This window comes from Gopherus evgoodei, chromosome 1 (assembly GCF_007399415.2).
Source record: "Gopherus evgoodei ecotype Sinaloan lineage chromosome 1, rGopEvg1_v1.p, whole genome shotgun sequence".
NCBI classification, from domain to species: Eukaryota; Metazoa; Chordata; order Testudines; family Testudinidae; genus Gopherus; species Gopherus evgoodei.
Window position 1 is genome coordinate 29,093,458 of NC_044322.1, and position 14,064 is coordinate 29,107,521.

The 14,064-nt window shown below is 46.8% G+C and overlaps 1 protein-coding gene across 1 annotated transcript; it reads right to left on the reverse strand.

The window, feature by feature from the left end:
• Positions 1-482: 482 nt before the first annotated feature.
• Positions 483-12,831, reverse strand: MMP7 (matrix metallopeptidase 7). The gene is made up of 6 exons (XM_030550957.1): positions 12,663-12,831; positions 10,657-10,880; positions 10,405-10,553; positions 7,993-8,118; positions 7,400-7,568; positions 483-749 (listed from the first exon to the last, which is right to left on the reverse strand). Exons 1-5 carry the CDS (start codon positions 12,768-12,770, stop codon positions 7,429-7,431), a joined length of 747 nt encoding a protein of 248 aa, XP_030406817.1. The 5' UTR covers positions 12,771-12,831; the 3' UTR covers positions 483-749; positions 7,400-7,428.
• Positions 12,832-14,064: the final 1,233 nt, after the last annotated feature.

Below are 14,064 nucleotides of genomic sequence, written 5' to 3' on the forward strand. Positions count from 1 at the left end.
ATGGAGAGTGGGTGGGTTACCATAATTGTGATCTCTGTATTTAAATGGCTGAGAAGCATCTGAGTTCTGCAGTGAGTGAGGTCTTATCCTGTAAGTACTTAAACAGAGCTGGCCTCTCAGATCTCCATGGGATTTGAGGGCGGAGGAAGAGAACCCTCTGTGTGGGGATCCACCCTTCTGGTGCTGAAAGTGGCGTTTGGTTGTGTACACTGCATCATCTTACAGCCTTCTGCTGGGCCCTATGGAGGGTACTTCTGGATCTGGGTATGAACAGGCAGGGAAGGGGAAAGGAGAGGGAGAAGAGAGTGGGCTGGGAACAGGAGCCTAAACCATGGAATTAGTGCATTGCAAACACCCAGCTGAGAATTTTGTCCCTGTATATATGTATTGTACATACAGGAGTCACTGAACCCATCAGTGAAATACAGCCCAACAGCAATTAGGACCGACCGGAATGCAGGAGACAGAATAGTGCTGGGAGAATCTTTATTTTCACAGAAACTGCTGAATAAATGTAAAGGGTTTTCAAATCTCAGTAAATGTATAGGAGTAGAATGCTCTTAAACCATTTGCAATTTTAATATCACTGAAGAACTAAAATGAAACATTTCTGGGTGTGAATTCTTCATTCTTTTTAAACACACCATGGTTCTTTAGTATCAGAGGGGTAGCCATATTAGTCTGGATCTGTAAAAGCAGGACTCTTTGCTGCTTTTATATGGTTCTTTAGAAGTTTTCACTTTTGCGGCCTGTGGAATAGAAATATGGAAACATTAAAGTATTTGTTTAAGAGACAAACTATAGAGAAATATACACTTTGTGAAGTGTCCCATAGAAGGATGACCACACAAGTGCCCACAGGCATGATTTCTCATTGGTTTAGGGTGCAGTTTTGCCACTGTAACTCACAGTGCGTAGTACTTGACTCCATGAGCAGTGAGGTGAGGGCCAGATTCTGCCATACTTACACTGAGCAATCTCTTATTCAGCAAGTAGTCCTACTGATTTCAATGGCCTTTTCAGCAGACAGAGCAAGGTACTACTCAGTAGTAGATGGTTAGCAGAACATCATCCTCATTGATTTCTGCAAGGCACTGGTGTGCAGGGAACACATAGTCGGCCAGGATCTCCAGCTCTATTAGCTTTTGTTGCAATATGGAGACATTGCTCTCAGGCTCCAGAAAGGGTAAGTGGGAGGTATAAAGTGAATTACGTTGTCTTGGTCTAAATTTTGATACTCTGAGAGTAGGCCATTCAAATCAATGGGGCTGCTGAGTAAGGTACTTGTTCTTCGAGTGCTTGCTCATATCCATTCCAATTAGGTGTGTGCGCGCTGCGTGCACATTCGTCGGAGACTTTTTACCCTAGCAACACTCGGTGAGCCGGCAGGTCGCCCCTTGGAGTGGCGCCGGTATGGCGCCTGATATATACCCCTGCCGGCCCATCTGCTCCTCAGTTCCTTCTTACCGCCCGTGTCGGTCGTTGGAACAGTGGAGCACAGCTTAGCTGTTCTCCACCTCCCTAGCGATTCACTCGTTTGTATAGTATTGTGTATATAGTTCTTTTACTGTAGTTCTAGTTAGTATTTAAATTAATAGTTGTAGTTAGAGGATCAGGGGCTCGCCTCTTCTCCTCCCCCAGTACCGGGGCCCATGCCTGATTCACCGGGTTTCAAGCCTTGAGCAGCCTGTCATCGGCCAATGCCCACAGGAGATCCGCACGACTCCTGTTTAAAGTGCCTAGGCGAATCCCACCTTGCGGACAAGTGCCGAATCTGCAAGGCGTTCAAGCCCCGGACAAAGAGAGAGCGGGACATTCGCCTGAAACAACTTTTGATGGAGGCAGCTTTAACTCCTCCATCCTCGGCACTGACTGCGGCACCGGGACCAAGTGCCTCTTCCACACCGGACCACCCGGCACCGATAAAGGCTCCTCATCCCCACCCTTCACCGGCCCAACCCTCCAGCCGGCACCGCTTCCTCTCCCCGAGGAGCAAGAAGCACAAGGCTCCTGCGGCACCTACAGCTACACCGCAGTCGGAGCGTATCTCCAAGACGGACCGCCCAGCACCGTCAACTGCCGCTGCACCGCTTGTCTCCGCACCGTCTATTCCAGCTTCACAGGAGCCATTGAGTCCGGTGCCTACCAGCTCCCCAGCACGCGCTGTGGTTGAGCTCGTCGCGCCCTCCACGCCGGAGACCACCTCCGTGGCGCGGGACCTAATAGCTCTAACAGAGTCCGAATTGCCCCAACCCCCAGCACCACCGGTGTGGGTTATTCAGTCGCTGGGCAAGCCCACCATGGTGCAACCACGTTCACTGGGCACCACTGAACACCGTCGGTCCCAATCCAGATCCCGCGATCACTCTCGGCCGCGACATCTCTCCCGATCCCAGCACCGCTTGCAATCCCGGTACTGTTCTCCACGGAACCGGTCGTACTTGCGGCATCACTTGAGATCCCGGTCGCCGTTGTGGTACTCTCGGCACTGGTCCAGATCGCGGCACCGATGTACTTATCGCAGCCGATCCCGGCACGATGATATAAGGCACCGGTCCACCTCCCGGCACCGCGCTGGTAGCAGGTCCCGGTCCCGCTCCCGATACCGCCACGGTTCCCAGTACTGTTTGCCAGTACCACGCAGAGATGAGCTCTATGGGCGCAGAGACCTGGCCCAATCAACTTCAGCTCCTCCATGGCCATCACATCACCCGTCCGCCTCCTCACACGTGGACAGCGCCTCCTACAGGGGTTCAGATGCGCAGGCCCACCCGGACCATGGATCATCTCCAAGGTCTTTTTGGACAGCTTGGGCCTATCACCAAGCCCAGGGTGAGCCAACGGGCCCAGCACGCTCCGGCCACTCGGAGCACCATGCACCAGAGGCCACAGTTAGCAGACCTCCCCCCGCTGGTACGGAGGAAGACTCTGCACATGCACCTGAGTAGCATGATGTTCCGGAGACAGAGGTCCCCCAGGACGAGGCGTCAGTCCAAGACCCACTCATCCCTGGGTTATCATCCTCCTCTTCCCCAGATGAGGCGGTAGCGGGCACATCATCATCGGGGCCCCCGCCAGTTGATCTCTGAGCACATCAGGATCTTCTGCGGCGTGTTGCTCAGAATATAAATCTTCCCGTAGAGGAAGTTCCTGAGGTGGAGGATCCGGTGGTTAGCATATTGGCAGAAGCACCGACCAGGGTGGCCCTCCCCTTCATCAGATCGATCCAAGCCAGAGCAGACACCATCTGTCTGTCCCCGGCTTCCATCCCACCCACAGCCAGGGGAGTAGAACGAAAATACATGGTGCCGTCCAAGGGGTATGAGTACCTCTATTTGCACCCCGTCCTCTGCACGTTGGTGGTACAATCAGTCAACGAACGGGAGCGCCATGGCCAACAAGCCCCCGTGCCAAAATCTAGGGAGGTCAGGTGCATGGATTTGCTGGGCCAGAAAATCTACTCTCCTGGAGGCCTTCAGCTCCATGTGGCGAACCAACAGGCCCTCTTAAGCCGCTACAGCTATAACACCTGGGAAGCTGTCAGCAAGTTTACTGAGTTGGTTCCCCAGGACTCCCGTCAGGAGTTTACAGCTCTCCTAGAGGAAGGGAAGAGGGTCACGAGAACCTCACTACAAGCCTCCTTAGATGCCGCCGACTCTGCAGCCAGAACGGTCGCCTCTGGCATAGCATATGCATATCTTAGTTGCAAGTGTCCGGCCTACCGCCTGAGCTACAATACACCATTCAAGACTTGCCATTCGATGGACAAGGTCTATTCTCTCAAAAGACAGACCCCAGACTACAGAGTCTGAAGGACAACTGGGTTATTATGCGTTCGCTGGGAATGCATACACCCCAGACTCAGAGATGGTCCTTCCGCTCCCAACCTCAGTGCCCTTACCCCCCGCCTCGGCCAAGACAGGATCTTGCCCGAAGAGGAGGCCGTACTACCCACAGACGTCAGTCTGGACCTCAAGGGGGCAACAATTCTGGTCCTACCAAACCACCACTGGGACCCAAAGCAAACTTTTGAGGGTGCGCCCGAGAGCAGTGTACCAATTCCCTCCCTGGATCCTCTTCACTTTTACAACCGCCTTTCCCCGTTCCTTCTGGCGTGGTCTCAGCTGACCTCAGATCGTTGGGTCCTACGTACGGTGGAGCTTGGATACCGTCTTCAGTTTATTTCTCACCCCCACTCCTCGTCCCTCTTCAGGGACCCTTCTCAAGAGCAACTCATCATTCAGGAGGTTCGCAAGCTCCTCTCGATCGGAGCTATAGGGGAGGTACCGGAGGAGTTAAGGGGCAAGGGGTTTTATTCCCGATATTTCTTAATACCCAAGACAAAAGGGGGCCTCTGGCTCATCCTGGACCTGCGGGGACTGAACAAATTCATCAAAAAGTTCAAGTTCCGCATGGTATCCCTAGGAACCATCATTCCTTCCCTGGATCCCGGAGATTGGTACGCTGCTCTCGACATGAAGGACGCATATTTCCACATTGCAATTTATCCCCCGCACAGGAGGTATCTGCGCTTTGTGGTAAATCAGGGTTACTACCAGTTTACTGTCCTTCCCTTTGGTCTTTCCTCGGCCCCTCGGGTCTTCACGAAGTGTATGGCGGTCGTCGCTGCTTCCCTGCGCCGTTGTCGAATACACGTCTTCCCTTACCTCGACGACCGGCTTATCCGAGGGACTTCGGAGGCACAAGTGATCAGCCATGTCTCCATCATCAGGGAGCTGTTTGTGCATCTAGGCTTGATCATCAATTTGGACAAGTCCATCTGGTGCCTACGCAGAGGATAGAATTTATTGGGGCAATGCTGGACTCCAACCTCCAACCTTGCAACAGCCAGTTTGCCCCTGCACTGGTTCCAAGCCATAGTCTCCCTTGTTGAAAGTTTTCAGAGCTTTCCAACCACTTCTGCTCGTACTTGCCTTGCTTTTCTGGGGCACATGGCTGCATGCACTTTCGTCACAAGGCATGCCAGACTGCGAATGCGCCCTCTGCAAACCTGGCTCGCTTCGGTCTATCGGCCGGGTAGGGACTCCATAGACATAATCCTGACAATTCCGCCGGATGTTCTAGGCTCCATCGACTGGTGGAAGACGTCATCCCGAGTGTGTGCGGGTCTGCCGTTTCATCCTCCCCAGCCCTCCATGTCCCTAACAATGGACGCATCCTCGCTGGGCTGGGGTGCTCACCTAGGGCTCCTGGTCAACCCGGGAGCTGACGCTCCATATCAATGTGCGAGAGCTGAGAGCGGTCTGGCTGGCATGCCAAGCATTTCAGTGCCATCTACACGGCCGTTGTGTTGCGGTTTCATGGACAACAAGCAGGGCAGGACCTGGTCCTCCCCTCTGTGTCAGGAAGCGATACGGCTGTGGGACTTCTGCATAGTGCACTCTATACATCTAGTGGCCTCCTTTCTCCCGGGCGTACGGAACACCTTGCAGATCACCTGAGCAGGTCCTTCCTATCACACGAATGGTCCGGACGTTCTCCATTCGATTTTCCGGAGGTGGGGCTTTCCCCACATAGACCTATTTGCATCCAGAATGAACAGGAAATGCCAGGTGTTCTGCTCCCTACAGGGTCGCTCCCCGGGCTTCCTGTTGGATGCATTCCTGATTCCATGGATGGGCCACCTCTGTTACACCTCTCCACCATTCCCTCTCGTCCACTGAGTCCTGCTCAAGCTCCGAAGGGACAGAGCCCGCCTTATCCTGATCGCTCCGGCTTGGCAGAGGCAGCACTGGTACACCACGCTGCTCGAGCTGTCCTTGGCAGACCCAATTCCCCTGCCGCTCTGGCTGGACCTGATCACACAAGACTTTGGCAGGATGCACCATCCGGACCTGCAGTCCCTTCATCTGACTGCATGGCTCCTGTCTGGTTAAACCAGTCAGAGTTGCGCTGTTCCACCGCAGTACAGCAGGTGTTGCTGGTGAGCAGGAAGCCCTCCACGCGCTCGACATACCTCGCAAAATAGAAGCGCTTCTGCCACTGGTGTAACCAGCATGGCCATTCTCTGCATTCTGCATTAGTTCCCACTATCCTGGACTATGTGTGGTCTCTCAAACAGCAGGGGTTGGCGATCTCCTCTCCGCAAGTACATCTTGCGGCTATATCCACCTTCCATCTGGGGGAAGCTGGCAGTTCCGTTTTTTCCCACCTTATAGTTTCCAGATTCCTCAAGGGCTTGGAGCGACTATACCCACAGGTCAAATGGCCAATCCCTACCGGGGACCTGAACCTCGTCTTAACCAGGCTTATGGGGGGGGGGCCCTTTCGAGCCTTTGGCCACATGCTCGCTGCTGTACCTGTCCTGGAAAACAGCTTTCCTAGTCGCTATCACCTCGGCTAGATGAGTCTCGGAGCTTCGGGCATTGACTGTGGATCCTCCATATACTGGGTTCCATAAGGACAAGGTACAGCTGCGACCGCACCCGGCATTCCTCCCTAAGGTCGTCTCCGCCTTTCACGTTAACCAGGACGTCTTCCTGCCAGTCTTTTACCCAAAGTCGCATTCATCACGACGAGAGCAACAGCTCCATACTTTGGATGTCTGAAGGGCTCTCGCCTTCTATATCCAGAGGACCAAACCCTTCCGGCGTTCACCTCAGCTATTCGTGGCGGTGGCGGAACGTATGAAGGCCATGGCAATCTCCTCCCAGTGTATTGCATCTTGGGTTACATCGTGTATTTGGGTTTGCTATGACTTGGCTCATGCTCAGGTGGGCCATCTCACTGCCCACTCTACTCGGGCTCAAGCCTCATCTGCCGCATTCTTGGCCCATGATCCCATACAGGACATCTGCCGCGCAGCCACCTGGTCTTCCATCCATACGTTTGCATCGCACTACGCGTTGGTCCAACAGTCTAGAGACGATGCCGCCTTCGGCTCAGCAGTCTTATGTTCCGCAACGTCTTGCTCCGACCCCACCGCCTAGGTAAGGCTTGGGGAATCACCTAATTGGAATGGATATGAGCAAGCACTCGAAGAAGAAAAGACGGTTACCCACCTTTGTAACTGTTGTTCTTCGAGATGTGTTGCTCATGTCCATCCACACCCGCCCTCCTTTCCCACTGTCGGAGTAGCCGGCAAGAAGGAACTGAGGAGCGATAGGGCCGGCAGGGGTATATATCAGGCGCCATACCGGCGGCCACTCAGGGGGTGACCTGCCGGCCCACACGAGTGTTGCTAGGGTAAAAAGAAGTTTCTGACGAACGTGCACACCCGGCCGCGCACACACCTAATTGGAATGGATATGAGCAACACATTCAAAGAACAAGAGTTACAAAGGTGAGTAACCGTCTTTTCTCAGTGTAAAGTGTGGCAAAATCTGTCCCTTTGTTGGTAATTTTGTATATCAAAATTAACATCTCACACTGAAATTACCGTATAATTTCTGAATTCCTTGTCTGTCATCATCCTGGAAGGCTGAAGGTGTCTGGGTTTACGCAGTAGCGATAGATAGGATACATCAGAGCACCTTGAACATTTGAATGGGACCAAGTCCCAAAGAATGACCAAAATTCATGTGCAGCAACAAGGAACAAATTTGTTCCAAAATATTAGAAAAAAGAGGAAAAAATTAACATAATGGAACAGAGCAACCAGGGGAATTTGCATCTTTCTTTCCATTGTGATGAAATCCAATAAGTTTTTAATTTATTTTTACCTGCTCTCCCATTTAATTACAATATGTATGTCCACATGTTTTAGGAAGAATAGTGCAGAGCCCAGGAATGGGAGTCAGGAAACCTGAAATCTATTCCTGACTCAACTTTTGACCATGAGCAAATCACTTAAACTTTCTGTGTCTCATCTGTAAAAATAGGATAATATTGCTTGCCCACCTTTGTAAAGTGCTTTGAGCGCCTCAGGCTCTATATGCCTATTATGGTAGGTAAATGTAAGTATGTTGTAAACACCAGGGTTTTGTTTAGAAGGAGCTGAAATTGTTGTGACGGGTACATGGAATACTTTACCTATATGATCTTGTGACCACTTCTCGCCCTCATCAAAGTGAGCATCTCCTCCTAACCCTGAGCCAGGTGCAAACGCATGGGCCAGTATTCCTCCTCGTCCATCAAAGGGAAATGAGTCGCCATGTGCTGCATGTGAAAAGAAATGAATGTGTCCTCAATTGACAGAATGATGCATTTTAAACATTGAATCCCACATCTTGAAGTTTAGAGTTTGCTTTTATTATTTGTAGATTACATTACATTAAAAATGACACTAAAATAATGGTAATGTTGCAAAGTCAAGCACTCGGAAGGTAGGAAATGCCATACTTAAGATTGCCTATGCAATGAATTCAGCTCCTGTGTGTGTGCATTATGGTAGGGTTTTTAACAACATGATCACATACTATATTTTCCCCACAGGACCTCTGTGTTATTGAGGGCATGTTCTCAGAAATGGCTGCATCATCTTATCGAAACTTTACAAAAATATTCAGCCTGAGGCTGACACCCAGCAAGAAAATGTCTGAATGGCTTAAGCTTTCAAAGTTATAAGCATCTGAAGGTCCTATAATGAACAGTATCTATAACTATAGATAATGCCATCAGCACCACTTATAATATATCAAGTGAATGTTATCAGTAACCACAGCTTTGAAAAAGTGAGGACCTCACTTGGTACACTGGTATCTTCTGTTAGATTCTTCTATAACAATGTGTGGGATATCCAGACCCTCATCCAGAAGTTGGCTGGAAAAGGTTGACTCTCTCCTCCTCTGCCTATAAGAAGAGCTACAATTTCTTGCTCCTGGAGTGCAAGGATTTGCAGGATAGTTGTGAAAAATTCATCACCCGGAAGACACTATAAGATTATTGTGTTATTGGATGTTTGGGGATGAATCTCTAAGGAATTGGCTACACTTGAATGCTGCAGCTGCACCACTGGAGCGCCTCAATGTAGGCACTACCTACGCTGATGGAAGAGGTTCTCCCATCAGTGTAGGTACTCTGCCTCCCCAAGAGCAGTAGCCAGAGCCCTGCGTGGATACAAATGTATATCTGCTGATGCGGCTATCCGTGGATATAAATCAGTATCCACAGAACTGCAGGGCTCTCCTGAGAACTGCAGTGGTGAAAGGAGAACGTGGGGCCGCCATTCCCAGGAGCTAGTGCTCCCCGCTGATAGTTCCTCCGGTGCAATTGTGCCACTCCTGCCCCACCCACTGGGTTGGGCACCAGCAGCTGGTTGCACTCTTGTGGTCAAGTGGCACTCATACCCCCAGACAGGAGATGCGGACAGCGGTGTGGAAGGGACAGAGGTGAGGCTGGGAGCAGTACAGCCACGCTGGAGGAGCTGCCGGCGTGGGCCCCATGTTCCGCTCCTTTCACTGCTGTGGTTCCTGGGACAGCCCTGTGGTTCCTTGGATACCGATTTTATATCCGTGGATATAAATTTGTATCTGCGCAGGGCTCTAGAGCTAGCTAGGTCGATAGGAGAATTCTCCTGTTAACCTAGAACAGGTCTAGAATGGTCAGAATAGCTGCCTCTCACACCACTGAAGGCCACAGCTCTACCAAAACAGGTACCTAGTGTAGACAAGCCCAAGAGGAGGACTAGCACTGAGAGGTGAACCAGGGTGCATGGGTGTTTGTGTGTGCGTGCCTTCGTTCTCCCTCTTTCAGACTTCTTGGAAGTGAGATGCTCTTTAGACCTATGCTTTGAGCGTGGCTAAAACAAGCCACACTCTCTCCCTTTGCTTTGGACTACAGTGGAAAGAATCCCTGCTCTATTTGTGTGTGTTTGGCTCTAAAGAGGCAAAAAATGTATGTTTCTGTTTTAGGATGAGGCATATGACCAAGGTGTCTCAACCCCACACAGGCATGCAGAATCCTTGCTTGCTCACAAATAGGAGTAATATTCATGGCAGAGGAGTATGTTTACAAACAAGTAAGTAGATATTATTTTCCTAATTTTACTGTTTGAATTCCCAAGGGATTTTTGTGATGGCTGATTAGTTAACATTGATATCAAATATTATCTAATATTTTATATTTGTTATCAATGTTATATATAAACTCAATGCTTCCCTTGAGAGGCAGTTATACTGACTGATTTATTTGGGTGCATCTGAAGAAGTGAGGCTTTTTACCCATGAAAACTTTATATGCCCAAATAAATCTGTTAGTCTTTAAGGTGCCACTGGACTCCTTGTTGGTTTTGTGGATATAGACTAACACGGGTGCTTCCTGATAGCTATACTGACTTTATATTTTATCTTGCAGAACAAGATTAAAAATTGGATAAACTCAGAATGAAAATATTTGTTCTCTTTTCAATCTTTGGTTATGAAAACATGTAAGCTTTCAAAGCATAGCTCCAGCTTTAAATAAAATGTAATTCATGAATTCTTAAAAATCCCGCAGCAGCCTCACCACCATGTGCAAAACGAATCAGGATATCTGCTTCTCTCCTGGCAACTTTTTGAAACTTCAGTGGAGTCACGTCACTCCACACTTTAAAAGCCTTTTTGATTGCTTCCTCCACCATAAAACGAGGCAGATCAGGTGTATAGTTAAGGATCCTTTTGGCAACACAAGAAAATAAAATATTGTCAGTTTAAGGTATGGAATAATATGGCATCATTAAAAGAAAACAAAATACACAAAAAGTAAAATATAACCAACCTGTAAGTCAACAAATTCTTCCTCCATCTTGGATTTCCTGGAAACGTGCTGTAATCTAATACATCGGGGATGCCACACCTTGGCTGATCCATCATTTCCTCCGTTTCTGAATTAAATTTTCCTGTTACAGTCAGGTGGAAAAATTTCTGCATCTCTTTAATTTTGTCTTCTAAGGTACGGCTATCTGCTTTATTAATGGATGGAAAGAACCTGTCAAGGTAATTCTGAAAATAAAAGAAACAGACTCAGGGTGTGTTCTTATACCTTTAAGAATCAGCTTGTCAGCAAGTATAAGACCCAGCTGATCCTTGGGTATACTTGTGCTACACCCCTAGAAACCCACAGTGATCTGTCAAAACAGGGAAACAATGTAGACAGATATGAGGGCACTTTTCTAATATATGTGAACAAAATAAAAATGTAGTTTGGTGTTAAAATATTCACTACCTTTCTCCTTTGAGAATTGTGTATTTAACCTTCCTTCACATCCATATGCTTCAGGGCTCTATTCTGTTTTCTCTTATGATAAATACATGAAGGGGTTCTGTGCAGGTGTTGGTTATAGTCTTATTTGTAAATGTCCAGGAGGTCTGATTGTCATTTACACTAAGGACTTTTCATAATACAAGATTGGCAATGTAAAGGGACATTAAAATGAGTGTAAATTTATACCCATTTTCAGATCCCTTTACCCTACAAAGTGGTGTAAAAAGGCATTGGTGTAAATGAGAAATGAGTACCTAGGTTCTTAGGCCTGGAAAGGTTCATGCATAAGTGATTACTCAAATGAATATCATAAGATATCATTTGCAACTATGTTCTCAATGAACTTTTTAAAAAGGAACAATTAAACTATCAACCACTAATGTGCAAAGAGAGTTTTAATAAAAAAAATAGGGCTGTACAGGCTAGACTTGGGATATATGGACTTCCCAGAAAATTATCTGTAACCAAGCAGTAATTTTGGCTTGAAAATAGATAGAGTAAGAGGAGGTGGAGGGTAGGACCAAAGGATCATATTGTTTGTACTTAATAAAAATGATGATAAATCATCATTCATTGTGGCAATCTTTGATAAACATTACTGTGAAATCATCCTGTACCTTTTTATATGTTGTGTCGTATCAGAAGGAGAGGGTTTGTGAGAACTGTGGACTCCGAGGATATTTTTTAACATAGGTTTTACTCCACAATAAAATAAAATCGTCTCTCCTAAAACTCCCCCAACATTTTATTTGTGGTGATGGTGGTGTTACTTTATACTCTAATCATGGATAATTATAACATCTCTTTTTCACACTTCAGTCTACCACTTTCAAGTGCTATGAAACAGCCTGCCATCTCTCCACAATACAGATTAAATATACAGAGAAAGCCTTGTCCAATAATAGCAAGACACTGAAGCAAGTGGTCCTGTTTATTTTAATGGGAGTTCACCAAGCATTAGAATCTAGAGAATAGTCCAACAAGTGTGGTGTATATAATTAGTCTTGCCTCTTCTCAAAGAAATGTGAGAACTGGATACAACTATGGTTAGATGCATCTAAAATAGTTTAGTCCATCATTATTAACATATTATTTTTATCTTACTAGAATGTTATATATATAATACATACCCACTCATACATCAAATTAATCTTTAATTTGGCCCATTGGTTTTCGAGACTCCATTTTCTTGGAATTTATTTAATATTTATATATATATATATAATTATTATAAGCTCTTTTGAAAGTCCCACTAGATGCCTGTCCATATCTTTAGGTGCCTAAATATCTTTAATACCTAGCCCTAATTCACTTTTGCAATTTCATTTAGATGCTTTCAAAATTTTTACTTTATGCCTTCTAGTTTTTGTGAACTGACTTGTAACAACTACGTAACACGAAAGTAAAAATAAAATCATGTCAAATGCTCTCTAGAAAGAAATATAATAATTAGGATGTAGACTTAAAATGGAAAAGCAGCATATTTACAGTTCACTCTTACAGCCCTATTCATGACATACCTGTATACGCTTCAGGTCTCCAGAGCTCCATGGCTCTGGCTTAAGCAGAACTGGGAGAGCAAGACTTCCAGGCAGGAACAGTGCAGAGCAGAGTAGGATGTATCTCATAGTGTTATCAAATGATCTCTGCTAAAAAGAGAGAATCTTAGGTCTTCTGTGTCTAATGATCACAGCTATAATGCTTATATAGGCCTTACTGCTGTGTGTGGTAATAGATTGCGTGAGTCATTTTTAGGCTTCCTCTGTGGTTTTGTTATTTGCGGTAACACTTCTAAGGTGTCTTTATTCCAAAATGTAAATGAAGAAACATTAACTAAATCTTTTTGTTGACAGCGCAGCTGATGTCACACTGACACAGCAGGCAGCCAACTTTCTTTATCTCCCCGTTCATGCGATTCAGGTGCTAAAACCACAAGGGCACAGGGAAGTTGCGTTCTTAACCTCAGTCAATAAATATATTTACTGTACAATCTCAGCTTCCCAAAATTTCCTTGGTGCCATTAACACACATTGCAACACTCTTCTGGCTTGATACTCTGCTTGTATTGATTGACTGTGGAGGACGTGACTAAATGAGTGTTAGTGCCGTGTGAGTGAAATCACTTAAAACTTCATACTTTGTGATACCTGCCACTATAAAAGTTTCTGTTTATGCTTTCTGGCCCAAATTCTGATATCAGTTACCTCAAAGTTATTGAAAATCCAGAGAAAATGTACTGAAGTTAATGAGGTTTCTCCAGATTTAATTGAGATCAGAATCTGGCCCTTCTATATATAGGAAGGTTATTGGGCATCTCAGTGTTTTTCTACTTCAAATTTGATGGGCTCCGATGAGTCAATCTCTGTAATGGATTATTAGGTATAAAATAAAGGGGCTAGAACTATCCTATGGCATGCATGTGAAAAAAAACCAACTGGATGCTTATATGAAAGAGTAAGGAGTCATACTCAGTTATGCAGGTGCAGCCTTCTGGATTTCAGTGAGGTAGTAGTAGTGTAAATGAGAACAGAGCTGGGCAAACGCCATCTATCTGGTCTACAGAGCCATGTTCTGGCCTCATTAGCACTCTGTGGAATTCTACAGAAAGCAATGGATTTATTGCACAGGATACTTCAGGCCAGATATCCGTTTACTGTTGCTTTGTGCATGTACAACTTAGTGACAGTGGATCTAAGCTGTAGGAGAAGGACAAATAGCCCCCCCTAACCCACCCTCCCTGCAGCCATCCCAGCATGGTGCTGTAACTGGGGAAGAGGCATCTGCTGTGTTTCACAATGGGACTACTCACATACATAAAGTTAAGGATGTATGTAACTGTAGGAGAGAAGCCTTAGGGCCCAGTTCTACTTTGACTGAAATTAATAGAAAGATTCCTGGGGCTGAGCTGTGCTTTGACACAAT

Coding starts and splice junctions, on each gene's coding strand:
- MMP7 (XM_030550957.1), bottom strand. CDS start 12,770: ATGAGATACATCCTACTCTGCTCTGCACTGTTCCTGCCTGGAAGTCTT. Junction 10,554..10,656: donor AAGAATTTGTTGACTTACAG/GTTGGTTATATT, acceptor TGTTGCCAAAAG/GATCCTTAACTATACACCTG. Junction 7,569..7,992: donor GTGGTCACAAGATCATATAG/GTAAAGTATTCC, acceptor TCTAATATTTTG/GAACAAATTTGTTCCTTGTT.